The following is a 26,936-nucleotide window of genomic DNA, read 5'->3' as shown; positions in this document are numbered from 1 at the left end:
ACTTTGAAGATATTTCCATCAAGTTGTACTACCTGAGAATTTTTACCGTAATGGGCATTAAATTTTGTAAAGCTCTTTCTTGGAATCTATTGAGATGATTGTATGATTTTTCTGTTTTAGTCTGTCATTTTAGTAAAATACATTGATTGATTTCCCAAATGTTAAACCAATCACACATTCCTAGGATGTATCACACTTGGTCATGATATTTACCTTCTTTAAATATTGCTGAATTTGAATTGCTAATATTTTAAAAGCGTTTTTGTATTAACATTTATGAGAATTACTGGTTTGTAATATTCTTGTATACGTTTGACTAGCTTTCACATCAGGGTAATGCTGTATCTTCAAATGAGCTGAGAAGTTATTTCCTTTTTATCTATATTCTGAAAAAAACTTACTTAAGATTAATATATTTTTTCCTTAAATATTTGAGCAATTCCTTGTTAAAGCCATCTGAGTGTAGAGTTTTATTTGTGGTAAGACTTTTATTTCAAATTCCATATCTTTAATAGATATTATATTGTGCTAGTCACCTTTTCTGTTTATTCTTTTGGCAGTTTTATTTCTGCTTTGATATTTAGTGAATACTTTTCACATTCAATTTCATTGCTTCTATTGATTTATTAGCTAAACTTCTTTGTTCTATTTTTTTTTTAAGATTTTATTTATTTATTCGACAGAGATAGAGACAGCCAGCGAGAGAGGGAACACAAGCAGGGGGAGTGGGAGAGGGAGAAGCAGGCTCATAGCAGAGGAGCCTGATGTGGGGCTCGATCCCATAATGCCGGGATCACGCCCTGAGCTGAAGGCAGACGCTTAACCGCTGTGCCACCCAGGCGCCCCTCTTTGTTCTATTTTTTAATAGAGGTTTTAGGGTTTTAAATATGTACCTTTACTTCATCATCATATTTTACCTTACATAATGTTATACCACTTCACATATAATGTAAAAATCTTACAACAGTGTATGTTTATATCCTACCACTATTTGTGTGCTATGGCTAATCATATACTTACTTTTACATACACTATTAACTCTACAACATAAAATTGTTTTTACTTTAAGGCCAATTTCCTTTTAAATAAATTTAAAAATAGAAAATGTCTTTTATATTTAGCTATGTATTTGTTCTTTCCAGTGTTCTTCATTCTTATACAATCTAATCTGCTATAAATCCTATTCAATAAATTTTTTATTCCAGATTTTTTGTATTTCATATCTATAAATTTCATCTGGTTTTTTATGTGCCTTCCCTTTCTCTCCACTGTACTCATATTTTTATCTAAATCCTTAAACATATTTGTAAAAGCTGTTTTAAGTCCCTGCGTGCTAATTCTGTCATCTCTATTAATTCTTGATTTGTTTATGTTAATTTTTTTCATGTCTATGGGTCACATTTTTTTCCTTACATATCTAGTAATTTTTGATCAGATGTTGGATATTGTTAATATTATATTGTTGATGGATTTCACTGCCTGCCTTTAAAAAGTTTTGAATATTCTTTTGACATATGGCTCAGTAATTTGCATTTAAACTTGATCCTCTTAAGGCTTGGTTTTTTGTTTGTTTGTTTTGTTAATTCATACATTTATTCAACAAACATTTCTTTTAAGATTTTATTTGTTTATTTGACAGAGAGAGAGACAGCCAGTGAGAGAGGGAATACAAGCAGGGGGAGTGGGAGAGGAAGAAGCAGGCTCTCAGCAGAGCAGGGAGCCTGATGCAGGGCTCCATCCCAGGACCCTGGGATCACGCCCTGAGCTGAAGGCAGCCGCTTAACGACTGAGCCACCCAGGCGGCCCATCAACAAACATTTCTTGTGATCTATTGGCCCATCACGTGATAAATGCTATGTTACTGGACAATGAAGGAGTTTAATGAAGCAAGAAACAGGCTGATAGCACCATGTGCAGTAGAGGTAAATAGAACATACACAAAGGAGGCAATTTTCTGTGCCAGGGAGATTAGGAATAACCTCTTTTTCTGAGAAAATGTTTTTATTGGATACTTAGGCTGCACCAAGGTTTCACATATGAAGAGGGGGCGGTTTGGGAAGTTTCTCCAGTGACAAAACAAAGGCAAAAAGCAAAGATTTGCTAAATATCTAGTGGCTGAGTCAGAATTAGAAGTGTCTTTTGAATGACCGTCTGATGATCTTTTAGCGTCTTTGACTTAGTAATTTCTCTTTCCTTTCCTAGTTTTTTTTTTTTTAATTTTTTAATCACTTTGTCGTTCTCTCCCTTTCTCAAGTCCTTAAGTCAGAAATACTCATTTTTCAGATTATCTATATTTGGATTCATTTTTTGAAGTAATGTACATTCAGCTAATTCCAGACTTTTGTTGCTTCTTCTCCCATATGCATTTCAAATTCAGCACGTCCAGGTCTTATTTTTTCCCAGAAGAATGTGAACTGGGACTCAGTAGTGACAAAATTTTCCTCATTCTAAGCCTATTTATAAATATATCACTGACCATCAATTCTTTTTTTCATTGTTTCAAATTTTTAAATTCGAGTAAGTTAACATATCGTGTAGTATTGGTTTCAGGAGTAGAATTCAGTGATTCATCACTTACATACAACACCCAGTGCTCAACGCAAGTGCCCCTTTAAGGGTTGTTTTTAAAGCTTCGTTAGGTGAATCGAAAATACGCTTTACTCTTTTTTTTTTATTAGTTAATTTATTTCTTTTGAGAGAGAATAAGAGAGAGAGAGTGAGCACAAGCAGGGTCAGGGAGCAGAGGGAGAGAGAGAATCTTAAGCAGACTCCACACACCCAGCAGGGAGCCCAACACGGGGATCGATCTTATGACCCCGAGAGGACCTGAGTCAAAAACAAGAGTCAGATGCTTAACCAACTGAGCCACCCAGGTGACCTGCCTCTACTCTTTTACTAGTTTATCCCTAGTCCCAAGACATGACTTTTCTGGGTTTTCTAGTGAATATCCTACATATTCAATGAGGTCTCTTCTCTCTGGCTGATTGGAAGATAAATCTAGAACAGCCCTTTATGAGACCTTGGTTCAGCCTACAGATTCACAGGTATTTCTAGCTTGGACTCAAGGAGTATCACACTATCCATACATTGTAGTGTGCTGGCAGATTCAAGGGGGACTTATGTAGATTTCTGGAGTTTCTTTGCTTGTCATATTCATTTCTGATACTCTGTCACAAAAATTTTAGCCTCCTTAGCCTTCCCAAATTCTGATCTCAGTCTCATCAACTCAGCTTGATCGCCTTGGTCAACCTGAATTCCCTCCCCTACTCATTCTGTGATCAGTCGTTGGGCTCATCTTGTTTATTTCCTGTTCCTCAGGGAAACAGTTATATCCTGTTTAATGCCCAACTTTTAAAAACTCTTGTTTCATCTCTTTTGTCTGATTTTCTCATTATTTATAATGGAAGGGTATGACTGTCATCAGTACTACATCTTGGTTGGAAGCAGAAGTCCAGATTTCATTTTTAGGAAGGCTCTTAATGTTCCCTAAATATATGTACCATCATTTCAAGTTGTTCAAAGGTGAGCTTAATGAGAAACAAGAATTACAGAAAATAATCTTTCTAGTCTAAATTAGCCTTTTTGGCTTTTCATCTACCAATAATTTTAAAAGCACATTTAATACCTTGTCATCTTATGGTTACTTGCTTTATTAAGTTTCTTTATAGTCTATTTTTAAGAACAGCGCATAAGAAATCCAGAGTGTATTTAAAATAGCAAGCAAATCTTACTAAAGTTTTAGAATTTGAGATTTGACTGATCACCTGCTGTCATGTTCTAATCATAAAAAATGCTTAGGAAGTATTTTTCTGACTTCCAGAATCTTTAGATAAGCCAATATAATATTTGAAGTCAAAGTTAAATTTTCCCATATAACAACGTACAAAAAGCTGGCAAGATTTCAATATTACTTATAGAACAATAGCTTACTTTTATTTTTTTAAGTTGAAGCATAGTTGATATATAACTTCTTCAGGAATAAAGTTCTAGGAGATAGACTTTATGCTCTGTTCTTTCTTCTATGGGAGGATTTTTAAGTTTATTTTAAATATGAATTATTATTATTATTATTTTTAAAGATTTTATTTATTTATTTGAGAGAGAGTTAGAGAGAGAGAGCACGAGTGGGGAGAGAGAAGCAGACTCCCAGCTAAGCAGGGAGGCCAGCACGGGGCTTGATCCCAGGACGTTGAGATCATGACCTGAGCTGAAGGCAGACGCTTAATCATCTGAGCCACCCAGTAGCCCCTTAAATATAAATTACTTTCAGGCCTCAGGACTCTTAGGCCTCCTGCATGCTTAAGAGTTAGTGGGCATTAAGCCCCCTAAAATACACTGTTATGTTAGAAGCCTGGGTTCCTAATCAAAAATAGAAGGCTAGAACCAGGTCATCCCTTGGAACATGAACCATCAGTTGACCTATGCAGACACAGAAATCACTTTGTGTCTGTCAGCAGCAGACTAGCGATAGTCACTCCATGTGATTTGCAGTGTCTAAGGTCTGCTCTCATTTCCAGCTTCTTTTATATCCTGCTACCTGATTCTTTCATTTGGAGAAAATATTGAGGAGGATTTGGGACATTTATGATAAATAGATACAGAATTTTATTATTTTCTTTTACTCCAGATCTTCTCAGAAAAGTAAAAATAAGTGATTGATTTCTTACGTGCCTCCAAACAACAGCTAATGCAATTTAAAGCACTGGATCGTTAAGCAGTCATTCTTCCCAAATGTAACGCCAGGGACTTAGTCAGTTGGACAACTCACTTTTACCGGGTGCCTAAGGGTGTAGAACATACTAACATGTGCTTGACTCTCTGATTTGTGTATAGTTCTCATTTTCAGGTAAATCATGTGAGTTTTCCTAATATTTAAAACAATTGCAAAAGGCATTTATTTCACTCATCAAGAGCCACACTGTAGATCTGTAAATTAGACATACGGACAACATAATGAACTGTGTGATCCCATCCACCCTCAAGTTGTGAATGACAAGTAAAAATGGGTTATTGTTCAGCAACTGAGTTTTCAGGTTCTTTTTCCTCCCAGAAAAGCCTAATATTATTCGGTTCTTATAGCTGGAACATGCTCGTTGGCAAGGATGCCAGTCAGGAGGCTATGGCAGTAATTCAGCTGAGAGATGATGGGTGTCTGAATCAGGGAGTGGCGATACGGACTTGGAGAAGAGACATCTTTCTCACCCATAAGTGCGGAATAATGCCCAACCCCATGTTTGTTAGGAGGATTAAATGGGAACGTGAAAGCACCTGTAAATTGTGAAAGCTGGGAGATCTTAGGTGGCATATTTCTTCTTCACATTGTTAATGACAGCTGTCAGCCGCAGTCACCCAGCCTCTTCATGTAAATGTTCAATTTTAACCTACTGTCAGGTTACGTACTACCTGACAGGAGCCCTGAAGATCTTTTTCATCACACGCTTATTATAGTTGACATTTCTGCCACAGTGATGTGCCCAGTAAAATGAACTTGGTATGGCTTTATTCCATACACGTCAGACCTTGGCAGTAATGATTTATTGAAAAGGTGAACATTTGGTACCAAGTGTTATTAGAAAAGAATGAAACCTAGTAATGTGGGAGATAAAGAAGACATTTAGTAATATATCATGTCGTGTTTCAGGGGATACACAGTACTTCACGGGGTACATAATCTTGCAAATTAGAAAGATGAGGATAATTTCATCAAATCAAAAATTAAAGCCTTTGAAACCTACTAAGCCAATACCATTTCTGTTGACCTAATGGGTTTGTATTGGCTCCATTCATTATGGGCAATTAACTACGTTTTGCATTTCAGCCAGCAACTAATGAATAGGCTGAGGGTAGGAAATTTCCCTGGCCAGAATACTCACAGTTTCTACAAATCTTAGTTCCCTGGAACTGTAGGTGGAGTAATATATTCTATTTCATGATGGATCACTTTCATGTCTCCATATATCGTCACATGGATTTGCTCCTTTCATTGGATGACGGTATGGTCGTCTTCTACGTGATAGGCTCTTGGCGTTTAGTCTTTAAAAGACCCAATCCTGTTTAAACCCAGGATGGGAATTTAACTTTAAAGTAAGTCAGTGAGGCACTCTTTCATATATAAAATGCATGTTTATAATCAGTTAACCTTTTACATCATTTAATTTATTGCTCCAAGTCACGCACAGGGTTCTCCTCAGAAATGCACAATTCATGGAAAATATGTTTTCTTGTTTACAATAAAATTTACACGTTATATTTAGAGAGAAGCTAAATGTATATAATTGAAGTGATTTAGAAAAAGATTCAGGAAGGTACAGATCAACATAAGGGAAGATAGTATGCACTGGATATGAAGAAGGCCGAGATAGGGCAGACCCTTCCCAGGCCCCCAAGACTGCAAGGACTTAACTCTCTAGGGTCCACTGACTTAAGGCAGTCTGTCTTCTTTTTTTTTTTTTTTTTTTTTTCCTGATTTAGCCTTTTTATTTACATTTCTGGAAAACACCTTTAAATGACTTTCAGTAGTGCCTTGTAGGAGGATTGTGACAATGGCCCACTTTCCCTTGATATTTTTGAGACAAATCTTCTTTTTTTTTTTTTTTTTTTTTTTTTTTTTTTTTAATTAATAATGATTTTTTATTATATTATGTTAGTCACCATACAGTACATCCCCGGTTTTCGATGTAAGGCTCGATGATTCATTAGTTGTGTATAACACCCAGTGCACCATGCAATATGTGCCCTCCTTACTACCCATCACCGGTCTGTCTTCTGATTCTTCCTCATGTCTTTGGTTGGTTGATTTCTCTCTACCTGCCAGTCCCTGCTGTTTCAGGTCCTCTTAATTTCTTCTTCACAGAGGTGGTTACCAGCCTGCTGGCTTGTTTACCTGTCTTCAGGCTCTTTCACACTCCAGCGCAAGCTGTCTACACCTACAAGAGTAAGCTTTTTCAAACAGCATTTTACTCTTTATTCATCAAACACTGACTTCAGACTCAATTAGAGAATGCCACTTTGAGACCCACAAAACAGTGGCCGGGGAGCACAGGGAGAGTGGCTACTCTGGCTAGAGAGAGCAACAAGCCCTGCCAACTCACCTAGACTCTCCCTCGCCTTGCTGTCTACCACTGCCTGGATTATTTTTTGATCAAATTCAAGTTTGGCCTCACCACCCAGCACTCCTTCTCTTGCTTTTCCTGTAGATAAGCATTACCTGCCGTACTTGGTTCCTTCTCTACATCAGTCTGTGACACTGGTTGATGTGGCATCGCCGGTTTTTAGATTTGCTGAAATGGGTTCCTCGTTGCTGGCCGGCATTAGCATCCCAGGACTGTGCAACAGTCTCTCACACGCTCCAGTGCCTGCACCTGCTCCCTCCTGCCTTCTGCAGGGACTGTGAAATGATTTTCCATGGAGATCTGCAAAATGTTCCTAAGGTTTTAATGAATAAAAAGGGTTCCAAGAACAAACTATGAAAAATGGTGTTTTTACTGCAAGGCTTCTCAGAGCTTTTGATATGTTAATAAGCATTGTGATATGCTAATGTGAATTGGGACTCTCAGAGAGAGAGCTAATAGAAAACTTATTTGATCCAGAAACTGTTTTTTTTAGACAAACATCTGTTAAAGTCATAGAGAATTATAGTGTTCCGAAAGAATACGGTTTGCAAATTCCGAACTGCTCCATCAAATCAAATTCCTTCCACCTTGTAAGTCATTTTGCCTTCTCTAGACAGAATTTTCTCATCTCATTCATATCTTTTTCAAAATTTACTGTTCATTTTAAACTCTCAGGGTCAGCTAAATTAGTATGTATACGGTCCCAGCAAAAAAAAAAAAAAGAATGTAGGGGTTTCAGCTTCTAGGGCCTTGGTTTTTTACTTTATGCCCATTCAGATGATGGTAAAAAGAGATTTGGGGAATATTCTAGGCTGGGAGGAAACTACATGATTCCTTTTAGTCACCACACTAGGCAGTTTGTGAGATATGTTTGTCCGAATAAAGTGATGTGTGTAGGCACTTGCAACACGAGATGGTAGGCATGAAAACAGGGTAGCTATCTGTGTTAGATGCTAGTTGATCCCATGAATGACCAGTCTTCCTCGAGGAGTGAGTTCTGATGCAAAAGACTATCAGAAGCCCATAGACCTCATAGACCTCCTTTCTTATAATGAGGGGAGGGACTGTAGGAAGAGGAATTGGAATAAGAATGGAATGACCCATAGTGTCCCTGGTTAACCTGGGACAGATCGACTAACTCCTGTTGTCCCAACATAACTATTGAGAATGCCCTCTTTTACTCTCAGAGTGTGTTGGTTTGAATGATTAATTGGACAGACAGCTTAGATAAGGGAGGAAACAAGAGCCAGGAGAGGAACAGTGTGTCCTAAAAGTGAAGGAGATAGCACTATTTACAAGCAAGAGAGTAATGAGAGTTGTCAATGGCAGTGTTAAGTCAGTGATGATGAAGCTAACCTGTGATTTTAATGTAAACAGTCTCAATAGGAAAGTAAGGTCAACCTGTTCCGTGTTGACCTTATGAACTCTTCTAGAACATTTTGCCCAATGTATTATTATTTAATAATGATCAGGATTCTTATTGTGTTGATATTTTGTCAGATTTCTGATACCTTGCTGAAGAACATTTTTAAGGAATATGAGAACATTCATAATCATTGCTGAACACAGAATTTTATAACAAAACTGCTTTGTGTTAATTTAAAAATTTAAAATATATGTATAAAATTGCACATGTCTGTATCTCCCATAGTGCCTAGCATTGTGTTTACACACAGTAAGCACTTAATACATGTGTACTTGATATGTTCATGAATACCCATGGCCAAGGCATGGGGGGTCTAATTATATTTATAAAATGGCTAAAATACCATCCTTAAAAGTTTTGACAGTGAGCATGAAGCTTAATGTCTTTATGCTCACACAAACTCGTGGTATAAGTTCACCAAAAAAGGGAGAGAGTCCCTAACAGTTTCATCTTAGTCAGCAACTTTTGTCGGTCACAACTTTTGTTGAAGAATACCCAGTTATTCTTGAGGATTTGGAAGGAAATAGATGATCCTGGCCCTGGCTTAAAAAGCTTAAAGAATACATTCATTCAGGGATTATAATGCCTTGCCTTTGATGAAGTGTTTGCTATGTATTACATGAAATTCTCATAAGTAGGAAGACTGTTCGTGCTCTGTACAGGCAGCCAGAGAGATTTGGTCATGCTAATGTTCTGTTATACTCACATAGTCAGAGAAATCCTCTCGTCCCCTTATTTATAGAAGGCTAAATTAACTTTCATTTATTCATTCACTAGGCAAAACGCTGACTTGGTTTGAAAAAAAGTCAAGGATATAGTTTCTAACTCTCAGTAGCTCAGGGTCTGGGGAAATGATAAATAAAATGTGGGAGAAAAATAGTACTGAGTCTGGCAGATAGATCCTTTTTCCCATTGTAGAGATCCTACAGTTTCTCTCAGAGTGCCTTTACCTTATAGCCTTTGTGCAGATACTAAATATTTTTAAGGAGGAAGACAGGATCACAGATTTTAGTATTTTAAGAGATTTTGCCAGGTATCCACGTGCACACTGTATTATAATGGAGAACAGAGATAAGGAGAGCAGTTAGGAGGTTGTTGTGGTTAAACTAGCGATGGGATGACAAGACTGGATTCTGAGATGTTAACGGAAAGGAAGCTATAAGAGTTCATCTGAAGGCAGAATGAAAAACTCTTACTAACTGATTTTATAAAGGGCTCTTATAGAGAGAAGTGTCAACAATGGACCAGAGAACAATAGGGTTGCTTTTTTTTTTTTTTTTTTAAGAGGGAGAGAGGTGGGGTAGAGGCAGAGAGAAAGGGAGAGAGAGAATTTTAAGCAAGCTCCATGCCCAGTGCAGAGCAAAGCATGGGGCTCAATCTTACAACCCTGAGATCATGACCTGACGCCAAGAGTCGGATTTAACCGACTAGCAGCAGTAGTGCCCTTGATCAAAATGTCTGCCTCATAAAATTGTTCAGTTTTACCTTTGAAAGTTGTAACATCTCCACCGTGTTAAGGGTCTATAGATCATATATGTTGAGAAATGGTCACAGAAAGAAATTTACAATATCTCATCTCCTTTCCCAGCTCCAAAATGAAAGTCTTCACTCCACCACCCAAAGTGCTGTTTACCTGGCTTCAAAACTTGGTGTTTTGTGTAGTTTCCAGATAAAAGGGAAGAAGGAGAGTAGTGACAAGCAGATGGATTTCTAGACTGGACAAGTTACTCTGGCCACTTCTTTAAAGAAAGGGTTCAAAGATGGCTGATAAAAGATATTTATTTATTGCTGAGTTCGGTGGGCTGACCCTAATAATTGAGAAAAATAGAAGGAGGAGTCCCGCTGAAGGTCTTACAATCATTGCGAAGTGATGACACAGCATCTAAACTAGGTTATAATGGAGGATCAAAGGATACATTTAAAGTACATTTAAGGTACATTTAAGAATGTACAATGTGAGGTGGATGATGGGGAGACTATAAGTGTTAGATTTGTATTGCTCATGTCCCCTGGGTATTTTGCCTTCTCAGAGTCACAAATTAGAAATTCCATTCTGTCAGTTAAGTGTATATCCAATTTTCTTGAATTTTTAATTCTGTCAAAGACGAATGCCTGATTAGTATCAATATGTATCGTAGTATGTAGTAGCGTATCATAGTGAATAAGCATAAGCAACATTAACTAGAATTTTCCTTTTATGTTACAGGGATATTAATCAATAAATTTTGTTTTCTACTGCATTAAATGACCATTTGGATATTGTGGCAATCATAGCAGATTTAAGGGTTTCTTGTCTGTATTCATGTAAGCATATCATAGTTTAGCGATGGGTGCATCCTATTTCTAGTTGACCTATAATGTAGACCCTGGGAGTATTTGATTCTTTGAGATCTGCTGTTCCTGCTTAAGCACTTTTGGTCAGATCAATGATTAGTAAACAGCTAACATTGGGTATCAGAGGTCTGCTATGACAGGATGATAATCATTTGCAATATCAACATTAAAGCTGATAAGGGTGTTAGGTTGTATAGCTACTGAGACTGAAGCTCTGACCTGACTTTGGGCAGATTAATTTCCCGAATTTGTTTTCTTATGTTTACAATGAGGATAAAATAGTAACTTAGGGTGATTGTGTGAATTTGATGAGATAACGTATATAGGCTTATAATAAGAACTAAATACAGATTTGCTGTCACCATTAGCATCTTGGGTCTTTAATGACTTTTCATGAATATGTCACCTGGGGACTGACCTAATTGTCCTTTAAAGAGATTTATAGCTCTGTCCTTTCTAAAACTGCAAATAACTTATTCTTTTTGTGAAAATGGTACATGCTTATTGTAAAAATTTAAATGTAGACTAGTTTAAGGAACACAAAAATTGCCACAAATTCTATTGCCCAAATATAGCAACTATTAATATTTTGTAAACATCCTTCTAGTCATGTTTCTATATATACCATAAATCAAAAGCAAAGTTGCATGATATCATCTATGCCACATTCTGTTGGAAGTCACAAAGCCAGCCCAGAGTAAAGGAAATAGATTCCACCTGTGGTAGAGAAGCAATAAGTCTCAATGCAAAGACATGTGCATACCAAGGTGGAAAAAAATTGTGGTCATATTTTGAAATCCACCACAAAGGAGTTGCATGAGCGAAGATTTGGAAGTAAGAATGAATTGTATTGAGGGTCAGCAAGAAGACAGGTTGCAAGAGTATATGAGGAGCTCTTGGCCGTTCCACAGGTACTGCTCTTAGGAGCCCTCAGGTTTTTGTCAGTGCCGCTTCACTTTTGGATCTTGGATCAATAATACTTTTGTTTGGGCAAAAAGGTATCTTAATATTATTCAAATACTATATCTGGTGCTTCCGTCTTAATGTAAGCATGATAGTAACACCCACTTTATAGATACGTAGAAAGAGTAAGTGATTTAATGTTACTCTCTACTTATTGTTTCTTTTTATATTCTGGTGCTAAAGGTTTCAAAAATGACTTGCAGATATCATTACTGAAAATCAAAGAGTACCAAAAAACAACTAAAATGTGTATCTAGTACAAAATAAACAGAGAAGAGACATAAGTAAAAGAAATTCCATTTTCACCTTAATTACACAGTTCTGAACTCACTTTATTTTCTCTCTATTTTTTCAGGTAGCTCATAAAACTGAACTTATAACTAGGTAAAGCAGGTTGGTCTTGGCATTCTATAATTTGAGGGGCATAGGAAAATTCCTGTGTCAAAATCATTGAACTGCTATAGTCTGACTCTTACCATTACAGTTTCCTTATTTTGTGTTTTAAAGTTTTTTTTTTAAAGGAAAGATACAATATAAGAATTTATAAATATCCTGAAAAATACAACTTATATCATTATTATCTATTCATCAGATCAGGTAACAATTGAACTCTGTGTGTGTGTGTGTGTGTGTGTGTGTGTGTGTGTGTGAATAGAAATTAGAAAGGAGAAAATGTGCCTTCTCCTAACTTAACAGAGGAAAAACAATATTGGAAACAAAATAGAAGTACTAGAAGCACATGTTATTAGTTAAGTAACTTATAAAATGAGTTTATACTTTCAGTTACTCCTAGAAACCAAAACAGTAGCAATTTTTAGACATAGTAAAAAAAAAAAAATCTCCTTAACTGCAAAAACAGACAGGTCCATCATGCTATCTTTTCCAAGTCAGTGTTCTACCTTTTGTGTTTGTGCTGACCTTTGCCTAGCTTGGCATCACCTGAAATGAACATATCTTATTTTCCTTTAGTCATTTGTACTCAGCTGAAGTTTTAGTCTTTCTTGTAACTATGATTTTTGAAAAAGAACGTCAAAATAAAAGTATCTCCTTTCCCTTCGGGCTTGTCTGAGTTACTCTGCATCACCACAATCTCCGACTGTGTGCTTTTTGATTTCCAAACCTCCTCGCATTTCTCCTTCCTCTGTCACTTTCTAAGATGGCTTTAGAATTTCTGAGAAACATAACAAGAGTGACTAGTGTCCCAAGGATGGCAGATCCAGCAGAGCCCTTGCTAGAGATGGTGTTCAGTACCTAAGACAGCTCCCTCTGAAGAGAGAGAGAGAGTGTGTGTGTGTGTGTCTGTCTGTGTGTGTGTGTGTGTGTGTGTGTGTGTGACTAATCTCACCTTTGCATCAGCTGAGCAATGCACCAACTGGGATGATGTGCTGTCCTAAACAATGAGGTAGGCCCCTGTAAGAGGGGGGCTCAGGCTGGTAGTGGGCATATCAAAGAGAGCGAAGAGATGGGTACTAGGAGGGAGCTGGGGGCCTCTAAAGATAACCCTAATGTCTGGTTGTCTCTGGTTGCCGATAGATCTTGATACTTTTTAGGAACTATTGTTTGATTCATAATAAAGGAATCTGAAACGATGAGGTCCGTATTCATTGAGCATCTATTCTTATCAATCTGTTATTATCATTCCTCTTATTTCAGAGTCGTCGTTCTGCATTTTCCAGCTAGTCTTTATCAAAGTTACAAAAACTTCCATAGCTATATAATCGAGGCAAATGTACTAATTTTATTGGAGTCTAAATGAATTTTGCTGGATTAGAAAGAAAAAGAAAATGGGTTTACTTACCATAAAAAATACAGTAACTGTCACAGAAAGATTAAGTGAAGATCCGGCTATTTGATCCTTTGATTCTTTGTTTTTACTTGAACTTTAATTCCTTGGAGTTCTTCTGAATGAGCAATGCTCTTACATCTTTCCGTTCATCTCCCTCCCTTTCTTTGTAACATCTTTGATGTTACATTAGTAATTGATTGACAGAGTTTTCTGTTATTATTATATGTATTAATTTCATAAAATTAAGTGACTCTTTAGGGTATATAGGAAATAATAGCAATAATCATTGCCATGTAATTACTGAGACTATTTTGATGAAGTTGGTTTTATGGTGCTCATGGGATCATCTACAAACTGGTGCAATCTGTCCAATATTATGCTATAATTTGCTAAGTTCTAAAAATTGTCCCTCCGTGTCCCAATTCATCTCACTAGTTGGCATTTAATTCAAATAATGATTTTATCAACTCATTGTATTAACTGGAATTCCTCCCTTCAAAATTCCAATATCTCTTAGAGAGATAGTATATTAAATAGTTTTTAATATTTAACATAAAGTAATAAGATTCATTTCTAACTGGATAATTGGCACATTTCAGGTACTAAGCGGAGTGGGGCGTGGATTAAGTGAAGATTGGAAAAGAGAAAATATCTGCTCATAAGTGGATGCCCAGAAGGTGCCTACATATTTGGGTCATTGCAAAAGAGCATTCAGGGAAACGAGGAGTCATTATGAGAGAGCTGGAAGGAGAGGAAAGCTTTGAAACCACAGGTTTCTCCACTTTGTCCTAAGACCAACAGGAGTCATTTCATATGTTTTAACAGGCTGGGAGCTACCCATACAGTCACAGATTGATGGAACATTTTCCTTCTTAAATATCATTATTAAGGATGGATTTAGTGAACGTAATAGAATGTAAATAGAAAGGAAATGATGGTTAAACCACCTATTTGGTTTAAAGGTTATCAGAAACACATTTTCATTGCAACATTTTAAATTGCTCATTCTAAGGCCAACGTTTACTTGCCAAGATTTATAAGAAGGTAATTAGGAAAAGTAAATGTTGGATGTCATCATGAACAGTCACAAAAAGTCTAAAAAGTACAAACCTTTAATGAGATGAACGGATGCAGCTTGACCTAAGGAGCAAACAAAATGAAGCGACCGGAGAATGTAATTCCTTCAGAGACCCAGCTATCATCATCTTAATCTGTTTTCGTGCGCAGCTCCTAAGAGGGGAAGCTGAGTTACAGTTAATTCGCTGAACATAGATTTTTGTTTCACTTTGCAAATAATTTAGCCATGAGAAAAAACTATATTTATTTTGTATACTCGGACTGGCTGTAAGTTTATTTGTGAATTTTTGTGGCCTTTGAAAAGGAAAAGATCATTAGCCTTCTTCCAAAGAATGTGATTTGGGAGAATTACAGACTATACTCTTCTGTAGAAAGTAGTGCTACTACTTGAGAGCAGGAATTACGTCTGTCTTTTTATCATCATTTCCTTAGTGGCTAGTGTAGTGGCTGGTATAAAATAGATGTTCAATAAATACCTGCTGAACTCAACAATGTTCAGTGAGTAATGAAATCTGTGATTAGTTATGATGGCGTTATTCAGTCTTTTAATCTGTGCCTCCTTTTGAAAACATTAAACATTCATGACCTTAATGTTTATATTAGAATTTGAACATATAAAGTACATTAAATATTTCAAAAGCATCTCCTAAAATATACTATTGAGCTCTGATGTGCATTGTAAGGAACTCACTCCTCCCATTCCCCAGGTTCTCTGTCCTGTTGAGAATCAGTCTGTTTTATTAAGATTTAAATTATTTTAGTTGTATAACTAATCAAACTTAGCAGCTTAAAATAAGAGCATCCATTTATTTTACGCTTTTATTTTTTTTTTTAAAGATTTTATTTATTTATTTGACAGAGATAGAGACAGCCAGCGAGAGAGGGAACACAAGCAGGGGGAGTGGGAGAGGAAGAAGCAGGCTCATAGCAGAGGAGCCTGATGTGGGGCTCGATCCCATAACGCCGGGATCACGCCCTGAGCTGAAGGCAGATGCTCAACTGCTGTGCCACCCAGGCGCCCCCATTTATTTTACTCTTGAGTCGAATTTATGCATGGGTAGGAGGGCATGACTTATTTCTGGTCCTTGTGGTATCAGCTGTGGTGGCTTGAGTGGGTCTGGAAAATCCACTTCTTAGTTGGCTCAGGTACAGGCATAGCTGGTTAGCTGATGTTGTCAAGCTGTGTGCTGCACACATAGTTATAGATTGATGGAACATTTTACTTCATATCTTTTATAATTTTTAAAAAAGATTTTACTTATTTATTTTGAGAGAGAGTGTGTGGGTGCATGTCCATGAGAGTGCACGTTCAGGGGAACAGTCAGGGGCAGAGGGAGAGAGAGAATTCCAAGCAGTCAGCATGGAGCCCAATATGGGTCTGGATTTCATGACCTGAGCCAAAATCAAGTCGGACGCTTAACCGACTAGGCAACCAAACTCTCCTCCTTCATGTCTTAACTATCATTATTAAGTAGAAATAGAAATAGAAAGGAAAGTGATTATTGAATCACTGATATAGCCTTAAGTGTTACCAGCAATGTCTTCTCATATCAATATTTTGAATTGTTCGGTTTAAGGCCAGTGCTTAGCTGGGAGCTCGGCTATGGCTATTGGCTGGGTGCCTTGATTGCCCTTCATGTAGGCCTCTCTAGAAGAATGCCTGGGCTCCCTCACAACATGGATTCCAAGAGCAAGCATTCCAACAACAAGGAATTGGAAGTTTCTAGTTTCTTAAGGCCGGGGCCCAGGCATATGAGCATAGTAACTATATTCTATTGGTCAGTCATAGAGTATGCCTGGATTCAAAGGGAAGGATGGAGACCCTGCCTGTCAATGGAAGAGGTGTCAGAGATTTGTGGCCATCTTTAATCTACCATAATTATCTTCAAAATAATTTCTTTGTGTGAACAGGAAAATATAAGACTTTTAAGATAAGATAATTACCCATCTGTATGCCAGAATTACCAAGACTTTAACTATGATAAGCTTGCAAAAGTAGCTTGTCTAAAGTTGTCTTATGCCTGAAAGGCTATGGGAGTGCATATAAAAAGAGGCTTATCAAATTTTGATAAATGGGCCTAATTATTATTAGTAAAGTAGGTGAATTGACTATATAGCATTGCATTCAAAGGCTAAAATTATGTAACAGGCCTCTACAAAACTGGCTAGACCAAGCCTGGTCATTCATGTTTGATGAATGATAATGGGCCTTCCTAATTTATGCATTATCTTAATATAGCCAGGGCGTGTGCCACCTTAGCTTCTAAATATTTTATTCTCCTACTCACGTTAATAATGTGTATTCCTTCTGTGTTTTTGTACCACCAGTAGTGGGACTTTGATGAGCAAAACGGATGTTTCTGAAAAACTGTTTCTTAGGTTTTTGGTGTATGAATATACCGGAAAAAATATTTGAACATTTATCATGTTCCAGAACCTGGTCTATGTTCTGGAAATACAGAAGGGAGCACAAAGAACAAAGCGTGAAATACAGCAGTAAGCAAAAAGGACAAAGCCTATCCCTGCACTCATGGAATTTGCATTTCTAGTGGGGAAGATAGATAAGTAAGTGAGTAAAGAAATAAGCGGATAAGTAAGATTAAGCATGTAGTTGTAGTAAGGTAATGGAGAGTGATCCTGGAGAGAGGGACCGTTTCGGAGGGTAGTCGTGGAGGCCATCCGTGGTGAGCTGGGTTTTAAGCGGATAGCTGAACGAGGAGAGGAAAGGGGAGGGTCTTGGAGAAGGGTGCTCCAGGCAGAAGAACAGTTAGTGGAAGTGTGCGAAGCGTTAATGACTGTGGCGTGTCTGAGCAGCACCAAGAGGCCTAGTGTGACTGGAGCAGGGGAGTGAGGGCAGGTTGGAAGTTAAGATCAGTTAAGATCAGTAGTGCTCTGATTATAGGTGTCCTTGGACCATTACCAAGTTGGATTTAAGTCCTATGATGGGAAGGTTTTAAGTAGAGGAGGGCCACGATCATTTCATTCTTTTTAAAAAAAGATTATTCTTTCTGCTGTGTGAAAAATTGTTTGCTAGCTATTGTGATGATGATGACGATGGTGATGATGGTGATGGTGGTGGTGACGATGGTGATGATGGTGGTGGTGGTGGTGATGATGGTGGTGGTGGTGGTGGTGGTGGTGATGATGGTGGTGGTGGTGGTGGTGGTGGTGATGATGGTGGTGGTGGTGGTGGTGATGAGACATAACACTTCATGGAGGCTTGCTCCCTACGGGATTCTCTTTTTAAAACTGTTTTATTTGAGTTATCTCATGTTTTAAAAAGATTTTATTTATTTATTTGACAGAGCGAGAGAGCACAAGCAGGGGGGACAGGGGGAACAGTAGAGGGAGAGGGAGAAGCAGGCTTCCCGCCGAGCAGGGAACCCAATGCTGGGCTCGATCCCAGGACCCTGAGATCATGACCCAAGCTGAAGGCAGACGCTTAACCCTCTGAGCCACCCAGGCGCCCCTTGAGTTATCTCATTTAACACAACCCCTTTGTGAAGATTCTAGTATAACTTTAAAGTTATAAGTGAAGAAATAGAAGCCTAGAGAGTAACTGGCCCATAGACACACAGCTAGCCAGTGGAAAAGCACGTACTCATCAAGGCGATGCAGGGATGTTGGTAAAGTCGGTGAGCAGTGACTAAACTGAGCCTATATTCTGAAGGTAGAGCCAACAGGAGTTGTTGATGGATTGGGTATAGGAGATGAGTCAAAAAGTGAATTGAAGGATGACTTTGTAGCTTTTGGTCTGAGCAACTAGGTGTGGCTTCGCAATTTACTGAGATAAAAAGTACATTTGGTTGTCGGAAAGAGGGTGTTGTAAATTAACAGTTCTTTTTTGGATACGAAATACTGCTGCCCCTCCCCAAACTAAGACCCAAAAGGTTTTTAAAGATTCAGTTATTAAAACCTTTTGGGGTCCTCTGTTGTGTCCTATTCAAGGCAGAATGAGAAGGAGAAGCAAAGGTCCTCCAAGGGATTAGAAAAGTACTATAAGATAAAAAAGGAAAGATTGGTTGATGGTAGCCACATTGTTGTCAAATATAAGGGCTATTAAAAATAGACATTTTGGGAGGTGCCTGAGTGGCTCAGTGGGTTAAGTGTCCGACACTTCATCTCAACTCAGGTATTGATCTCAGCTCAGGGTCGTGAGTGTGGACCCCACATTGGGCTGCACTCTGGGTGTGGCCCCTACTCAAAAAGAACAGACATGTTGGCAAACACACACGACACAGCAACGTGCACATTTATCCTGGGAACACAGACTGCGGCGGGAAGCAGCGTTGTTGCTTGTGGCAGAATATTGTTGCTTGCCCTAACTGTAGTTTTTGAAATGTATGCTAGTCCTAAGCATTGAAAAGATTTTTAAGGAAGAAGTAGTTTCTCTTTTCAAAAATATAGAAGTATTACACAGATCTGTATATGTGATAAAATTTTATAAAATTATATACCAAAAAATGAGTGCATGTAAAACAATGGGGAAGCGTGAGTAAGCTCTAGAGTCTTGTTAATTGTATTGTGCTGTTTTCAGTTGCCTGGTTTTGATAAATGACTTCAGTTGTGTAAGATGTCATCACAGCGAGAAGCAGCATGTGGGTACATGGTGAACTTTCTGCACGTTTTTTGCAACTTATGTCAAAGTAAAAAAAATTTTTTTTAAATACAGATACATATAATTGAAAGTCTTGCCTTAAATTCTGACCTTGTTCCGTCCTACCCAGTGCAAGCCGCCACACTCCCGGGAAGATGGGAAGCAGAAGTGGGTATGTTTGTAACATGCAAACTTCACGGGATGTTGATTATATTCTTCATTTATTAATGCTGCACACTTTTAATACTTTGGCAGTTTTATTCATATTTTAGTGCTTAAACTTCTTATATGAGCAGAATGTGTGCATATTTAATGTACCCAAAATGATGAAATGTGTGGTAATTTGTTAAACTAAAAGGCGGAAGTAAGACACTTTGGCAAATACAGCATGTTGCAAGCATTTTAGGGAGCCAAACAAGCTGAACATGTCAAAATAATAGGTAGTTCTATGATATTTATTAACGACTTATAATAGCTGAACACTATTCACAAAGATGATTGTAGCATTATTTCATTGACTTCTGAAATGTTCATTATTGAAAAACATAAATTCTCTTTATTTCTCTTTTCTGAAAAGGAAGACTTCCGTATTTTGTTATATGATTCGTCTGCCATTAATTTGTTTACTTTTCTTTATTTGTCTTTCCTGATACCAACAACAATGGAATAGAGATGTTAAATCTCTGATTACCTACTTTTTTTGGTTATTGTTTTTAAATATAAATATTCCAAGATTTAAAGACCCATCTTGCCATTGGCAACAACATGGATGGAGCTAGAGAGTATCATGCTAAGTGAAGTAAGTCAGTCAGAGAAAGACAAACACCACATGATTTCACTTCTATGTGGAATGTAAGAAACAAAACAGATGAACGAAGAAGAAAAAGAGACAAATCAAAAAACAGACTTTTAACTATAGAGAAGAAACAAACTGTTGGTTGCTAGAGAGGCAGTGGGTAGGGGGAGGGGTGAAACAGGTGAAGGGGATTAAGAGCACACTTGCCTTGATGAGCACCAAGTAATGTATAGAATTGTTGAATCACTCTATTGTACACCCGAAACTAAGTGTATGTTAACTACACTGGAAATAAATGAATGAATGAATAAATAAATAAATTCCCAGTTGAGAAATGTCAGCACTATATTGTTCCTACTCAGTTTTGTTTCGTGTTGTGTTTTATTTTTTTAATTATTTTTTTAAAGTTTTAATAGAATTTTATTTATTTATTTTTAAATAATTTTTTATTTCGTTATGTTAGTCACCATACTATATATCCTTAGTTTTTGATGAAGTGTTCCATGATTCATTATTTGCGCATAACACCCTGCGCTCCATGTAATACTTGCTCGTGTTGTGTTTTAGCAAAGCAAGGATTATTGGGCGATAGTAAAGTGACATAGTACAAAACTCCTGAAGAGGTAGGGGACCCGAGAAAGTTGCCTTGTTTCCTACTCAGTTTCAACAAAATATCGTGGGTCTTAAAAATTGTTCTGAACTGGCATCAAAATCCCTAAATAACAACAAAAGAACAACTGAGTAAATGCTTATAAAATCACAGCTTTCTATTGTAAATTTATTTATTTTTCCCAGGAATTTATTTCTTATTTTTTATTTTATTTTTTTATTAAGTTAGTCGCCATATAGTACATTTATAATTTGTTGTATTGAAAAAACAACTTTTCTTAAAAAAAAAGAAATGATTTCTGAAAATGGATTAAGGTTCTGAAGTTGCTTTACTAGCTTGATTTTATATCACTGTCATTAAATGGGATTTGGCTGATGAAACTGCAGGATGAAACTGACCGTACTATTTTTCAAATGCTTGGAGGATGTAGAATGGAAGTGACCTCTGGTTGATACTCCACTTATTTGTGAAATGCTATGGAAAGTATGTGGTTGCTAAACACTGTGTTTATGAGCATTAAGGGGAATAAAATACTGCCCCTTTTCAAAAGAGCTTATTGCCAAGCAAGGAATGGCCAGAAGGGCAGGATAGGGTGGGGTGGGTGGGATTGGAGGTATGTTGAGTTTGGGCTGAACTCAGTTGTTTTTAAAAGCTTTTACAAGATGAAGTCAACATTAGTAGCCCGACCACATCTGGAGAGAGAAGAGTTGGTGAATTATGGGTTGAGGGAGGGGGTAGCAGTCAGGGGCATTAAAACACCCTACTGCATTCATAGGACTCTGTAGATAAGTAACAGTGATCTGCAAGTTGGCTTTAAAATGATGGAATCAAAAAACTTACAATGCTGGGATTAAACATTATATTATTATTATTATTATTATTATTATTATTATTATTATTATTATTTTAAAGATTTTATTTATTTGAGAGAGAGAGCTCACGCACACACACACATACATGAGTGGGGGGAAGGGGCAGGACTCTGGGATCATGACCTGAGCTGAAGGCAGATGCTTAACTGACTGGGCCACCCAGGCGCCCCTAAACATGATATTAAACATGAGTTTAATAACTGGAATTTTCAGACACTTGCAGTTTTAATTTAGCTATTTATTCCAATCCTGTTTCCTTATTTAAAAAAATGGAACTCTTTAATTTGTCTTTACTCCCTATATTTCTGATGTTCTGTTAAAAATATTTATTAGCAGAGAAGTATTCCAAAAAGCTGGAAGCAGCAAGCAGTGCAAAAGAGCATACGTTTCTAAACCGGATCATCAATTCGTGGAAAATTTAAATTGATGCGGCTTCGTTCAGGAGGACAAGGCAGCAGGATATCTTTAGTCGTAAGGCTAGAATTCCTCAGGCAAATTATAGCTCTGGCTTATCTAATTCTTTAGGAAGTTGATTAGCCCCTCTCATGTTTTGCCACGTGGACTGGGATGGCACAGACTCACGAGGTCACGTGTCTCAGACTGAAGGTAACATTTACTGAGTGAATACCAAATTCCAGGCACTCTTCTCAGGGGTTAACGTGCATTAATCTCTAAAAGTTTATAAAGACATCTCTAACAAATGATTCCTTGGTTAATAAATATTCATATTTATTTTTCACTTGGGGTATTTGTTATATTTTCATTATTTCTTCTCTTTCAGCTCTTCTTTATGCAACTATTTTTGGAAACGTTACCACAATTTTCCAGCAAATGTATGCCAACACCAACCGATACCACGAGATGCTGAATAATGTGCGGGACTTTCTGAAACTTTATCAGGTCCCCAAAGGCCTTAGTGAACGAGTCATGGATTATATTGTCTCAACGTGGTCCATGTCAAAAGGCATTGACACAGAGAAGGTATGGGTTATTATTATTGTTGTTGTTATTTATTTTCCATTTCAGTAGGCTCTTCAGAGGCTTGTAACTTTCCCACTCATACATTGCTTGTATAATTGCTTCATAAGTGTTCCTCTGTTTTTCATAAGCGACGTATCAATCAATCGTAGTATGTATTGAGTGCTTAGAAGGGGCATAGCACTCAACCATTAATCATCAATTTAGAAATCTTGGTTTCTGAAAACAACTAATTACTCCATTTCCTTAAAACACTCATTACCACTCAGAGTAATTTGCTGAATTCCTCTAAAAGTAATGATGCTGCCATCTCTCCTGGTCAGTTTTATTCTTGATTTCTCCTTTGACTTTTTTGCCCATTTAAAATTTAGAAAGAAGCTTCCTTGCTTATAAAGGAAAAAAGTTCTATGTCTTCTATGCTGTCCTCCACTTAAATCTCTTCCCTCTCTCACACGTGTTTACAAAGCAATGTACAATTCTTTTTCTCTTTTCCTTACACAAATCTATAGAGTGAATACTACCTCCCCACCCACCTGACATTTCTAATTTCTTGCTTCTCTTTCCGTGAAACCTCTCCTAATTTTTCCCGTCTTATATTAGAAAAGAAGGACCCAAAGTCCTCCTTAAAATAAACAAAACCAAATTAAAAAAATAAATTCCCACGTCCTACACCCAGCGAGTCACATCCAATATGAGGGGATGACAAAGAGACCGCACACGAGTTTCAAGAAAACCCATCTCGAGCTCTTTTACTTTACAAGCATCCGTGGAGGCCATTATTTTTAGGTACTGAATTTTGACGGGATGATCAGTTAGTACGTTACTTTCCTTGCCATTTCCCACACATTCGATTTGTTCTTTTAATCATATCATGTTGACTTGGAGTTTTTCTTTAAGGTCTGTTCAGTAAGCACCTTTCATTGTCAAAGGGAAAGAGCAAATGAGCAAAGTTGATATTCAGCTGGAGGAATTTCACTGAGGTAGTTTTAAGCCAGAGCAGCTGTTGTTAGGAGCAGCTGGTTGAGGGGAAAATTAGGGGTCAGACATGGGAGACTTGAGGGAGGGAGGCCTTCAGAGGAAGTGCAGGTGAGATGCTCGGCGGGGGGGAATTATTTGAGGAATCATGAAAGAGGATGAGATTTCTCCCTCTTTCAACAAATCTTACAAGCTGCAGTATCAATTTCCTAGTTAAATGGCCAGTAAAATGGAATGTATGACTACAGACAGGAAAAGGACAAACTATGTTCTGTGGAATTTGATTTATATATGCCTGAGCCAAACATTATATGGCTGTAGGGAGGGTATCCAGAGAAGGAGGAGAATCTTCCTCAGGGACACAGGTGGGACTCAGTGTTGAAGACATCAAATGCATGATGTTCTTGGAGGTCCACATTCAGTGAAACTGAGATCAAGAGGCAACGGTCTATATACCCTGTTGGTCACCATCTCAGTCAGAAGCTTTTCCTTTCGGAAAATGCAGTGGGGGCACATGGTAGCTGGCAGAAAGCATCAGCCAGATGATTGAATAGGGCGCTTTTCGTTTGAAAAGAGACTGACCCATTGCCTATGCCACAGAGCTGTTACATGGCAGATTTTTGAGTCCCTGTTCTCTGTATTCCCAGATGCTGGGTTAGTTCAGGAAGGAAGCCGATTAGATTCTCACAAGCTTCCCCTCGAGGACCTGCACACCTGTCTGCTTCCTGATGTAGTTAGGGTGTGGTACACTGGCCTGTGGTGAGTCTGGAAGTGGACACGCCATGCAGCAGGAAACAGTTTCTGGGTTCCTAGTATTTACCACGGGTTTTTTGTTTTTGTTTTTGTTTGGTTTGCTTGTTCATTATTTGTGGTCACAGAAATGTACCTCTGATCAGTAGAGTATCCACAGAAAGTGGAGTAATAGGAAAAAAAAAGATTGGGAGGCTAACATTAAAGGTAAAATAAAATGTTAGTTCAAATGAAAAGATTCTTAAAGAAATAAGTCAAAATACTAAAGCGTATTAGCTTTTGGATAAGAAAAAAGTCACAAACGTGCTTCCTAACTGAATGGGGAATCCAGAAAGAGTAGCTTTTGACTAAAGGGGGAAGCAGAGTTAAATTACTGGCAAGTATGAAAGGTTTGTTGTGCATGTATAAAAGATATCTAAAGTTTAACTTAATGTGGCAGCAAACTCTCCATGCCTGTATCGATTTCTCCCCGTCTATTAAGAAAATCCCCACCCAAATGTGCGAGAACTAGCTGTAACAGAACTGTAAATAAAGGGATATACACCAAAGTCTGGGCCTGGGACAGTTACAGGAGATTCGCATGAATTGTATAGTCAAGGATGAATTTAAAAATGCATTCTTACAGAAACAGACTCTGAAGTATAGAGAACAAACCCATGGTTACCAGAGGGGAGAGGGAGGGATGGGTGAATCGGTGATGGGGTTTAAGGAGAGCAGCTGTGGTGAGGAGCACTGGGTGATGTATGGAAGTGCTGAATCACTACATTGTACGCCTGAAACTAATGTTACACTGTGTGTTACCTAACTCAAATTTAAGTAAAAATGTTAAAAAATGCATCCTTGGCACACCATATGCTCTACTGAACAAAAAGAAAACATAAAATTGCCATTCAACTTTTTGGTTTAGTAGAAAAACTCCAACCAGAGCAGAAGAGCCACATTCCTGTTAGGCATTCAGTAATTTGACAAATAAATAGTGTACATAACATAGAACTTTAAAATATGATAATGAAGTATCAAAGTATAGACCCAAGAATTATTAGCCAAAGCAAAGAGTGGGAATAAATATCTCAGAACTAGATTTTACTATAGATAAGAACTGAATGTAAGTTAAAGGACGTATCATAAAGAAGGAATTGATATATTATTTAATATAATTATAAAATGAGCTAAAAATCTCAGAAAATATTTAATAAGGGTTTCCTGCATGGCCTAACATAAATATCAGATGGACTGAGTTACATGTAAAAAAATAAGAAACCACAAACTAGTAAAAGGAAAATATGGGACCATGTTTAATTTATCTCTGTACATATTAAAGCAATGGAATACATAACAAAGTAACTGATAAATAGATTTGGCTAAAAATGTAAAACCTTTCGCAAGTAATGAATCATGGAACTTTACATCAAAAACTAGGGATGTACTGTATGGTGACTAACGTAACATAATAAAAAAATTATTATTAAAAAAAAGAAAAAATAAAATAACGTGCTGACAAAAAAAAAATTGTAAAACCTTTCATACCAAAAACCATGAAAAGGAAAACAAGATAGAGTATTTGCAACAAATATCACAAGTGAAAAGTTAATTACCTTAATATGTAAAGTGATTTTATAAATGAATAAGAATTAAAATACCTGAGGAGAAAGATGAGCTAAGTACATAGTTTATTTATATAAATATACAAAAATACAAATTAGTAATAAACATATAAAATATTATTTTAACTTGTAATAAATAAATATTGAAATGAGGCCATTTCTAATATGTCAAATGGACAAAGATAATGCCCACTCTTAGCAAAGCCTGTAGTGACTGACACTATCATATATTTCTGGTTTGTGTGTAATTTTGTGTGGCATTTCTTGAAAGCAGTTTGACCAAGATAATATCTTAAACTGGGGGATATTCTAGAGCTCAGTCCTTGTGCCTCTTCCCTTTTCTGTTCATCTTCTCTCCTTCAGTGATATCATACAATCTTACGACTTTAAAAATGTATGCTAACGCTGCCCAGATACAGACACTCATCTCGGATCTGGTCTGGAACTACAGACTCCCCTATCCAGCTGCCTCCTCACATCCAGGGAAGCTGTCCAGAACTGAACTCCTCATCATCTCCCATAAACCTGCTCCATGGACATTCTTCCCTAATGCAGTTAATGGAAACTCCACCCCTCAGTTGCTTACACAAACCTCCCCGCATTAAAACCTCCAAATCTTGCTGGTTCCTCCTCCAGTGCTCACCACTCCATCGCCATCTCCTGTTGTGTAGCCAAACAGCTGGTCTGTCCCATTATAGTATATTCTCCGCACAGCAGCTTTTGAGCTTGTGTGGCTTTCATAATGAAGCTTTCTATCTATCATCTATCTATCATCTATCTATCTATCTATCTATCTATCTATCTATCTATCATCTATCTATCATCTATCACATATTCGTCTGTACTATAGGCTTTTTTGAGAATAAGAATAAAATTGATTGAGCTTGTTAAAATATAATGGTGGGGAAAAGGAAAGGAAAGATTGATGATAGTAATCAAATAAATACTGTAATTCACATCTTAGCAATATGAATGTATTTGAGGATGTAGCTTTAGTAAATAGCATCTGAGTGTTAACAGTTATCCTATATTTGATGTCAGAGACCTCTATTCGAC

The 26,936-nt window shown here is 37.3% G+C and overlaps 1 protein-coding gene across 1 annotated transcript in view; it reads left to right on the top strand.

The window, feature by feature from the left end:
• The window catches only part of KCNH5 (potassium voltage-gated channel subfamily H member 5), a 277,950-nt gene that overhangs the window by 154,007 nt on the left and 97,007 nt on the right, over window positions 1-26,936 (top strand). Inside the window, exon 8 of the mRNA XM_045810529.2 lies at window positions 22,355-22,554. Coding sequence (XP_045666485.1) covers window positions 22,355-22,554 — 200 coding nt within the window. The remainder of the gene's footprint in view (window positions 1-22,354; window positions 22,555-26,936) is intronic.

Source organism: Ursus americanus, chromosome 26, assembly GCF_024610735.1.
Source record: "Ursus americanus isolate L20-20 chromosome 26, mUrsAme1.1.p, whole genome shotgun sequence".
Taxonomy (NCBI): domain Eukaryota; kingdom Metazoa; phylum Chordata; class Mammalia; order Carnivora; family Ursidae; genus Ursus; species Ursus americanus.
Note: the sequence above shows the minus strand (reverse complement) of the source record. Positions and strands in the feature narration are given on the sequence as shown.